The sequence below is a fragment of the Salvia hispanica genome, chromosome 1, assembly GCF_023119035.1.
Source record: "Salvia hispanica cultivar TCC Black 2014 chromosome 1, UniMelb_Shisp_WGS_1.0, whole genome shotgun sequence".
Lineage (NCBI taxonomy): Eukaryota > Viridiplantae > Streptophyta > Magnoliopsida > Lamiales > Lamiaceae > Salvia > Salvia hispanica.
The window spans coordinates 32975192-32975921 of NC_062965.1; the positions used below are offsets into that span (position 1 = coordinate 32975192).

Genomic DNA, 730 nt, shown 5'->3' on the forward strand with positions numbered 1-730 from the left:
GATCGTGGCGATGAAGGAGGAGGTGGGCGGGCTGTGCCCCTCCACCTTAATGGAGATCAGTATCCTGAAATCACTACCGCGCCACCCATGCATCGTGGGGTTCAAGCAGGCGGCGGGTGGTGAGCGCGCCTACGTGGTGATGGAGCACATGATGTCGGACCTCAGGCGGTGGAGGCGCACGCGCAACAAACCCTACGCGCTCTTGGAGATCAAGTACATAATGGAGGAGATACTCAAGGGTGTTGCCTTCCTCCACCACAATGGCATCATGCATAGGGATCTCAAGCCCTCCAACATCTTATTGGGCCACAATTCCGATGTCAAGATCTGCGACTTTGGGCTCTCGGCCCGCTTTCCTGGGCGCAAATACAGTTCCCGCGTGGGGACACTGTGGTACATGGCCCCTGAGATCCTCCGCGGGGAGCGCCACTACACGTGTGCGGTCGACATGTGGTCTGTGGGGGCCACCATGGCGGAGCTCCTGCTCGACCGGGTGCTTTTCCGAGGGGAGTCCGAGTGCCACCAGCTTCAGTGCATCAAATGGACCATAAACCCGCTCTTCAGTTTTCTCAAGAAGGAATTGGCGGCGGCGGCAGAGGCGTCTCCGAACCTGGCCGTGGCGGCGCTGACTGAAGTCGGATTTGACTTGCTCCAGAGGCTCTTGGCGTATGAAAAAGAGGATAGGATAACTGCCAAAGACGCACTCAATCATGCTTGGTTTGCAGAATGA

General features: G+C 57.8%; 1 protein-coding gene across 1 annotated transcript; it reads left to right on the forward strand.

Moving 5' to 3' along the window:
• Positions 1 to 139: 139 nt before the first annotated feature.
• On the forward strand, positions 140 to 730 carry LOC125194699 (cyclin-dependent kinase G-1-like). The gene has a single exon (XM_048092943.1). It carries the CDS (start codon positions 140 to 142, stop codon positions 728 to 730), a length of 591 nt encoding a protein of 196 aa, XP_047948900.1.

Bases quoted from the DNA above. Each gene is read 5' to 3' on its own strand.
- LOC125194699 (XM_048092943.1), top strand. From the start codon at position 140: ATGGAGCACATGATGTCGGACCTCAGGCGGTGGAGGCGCACGCGCAAC.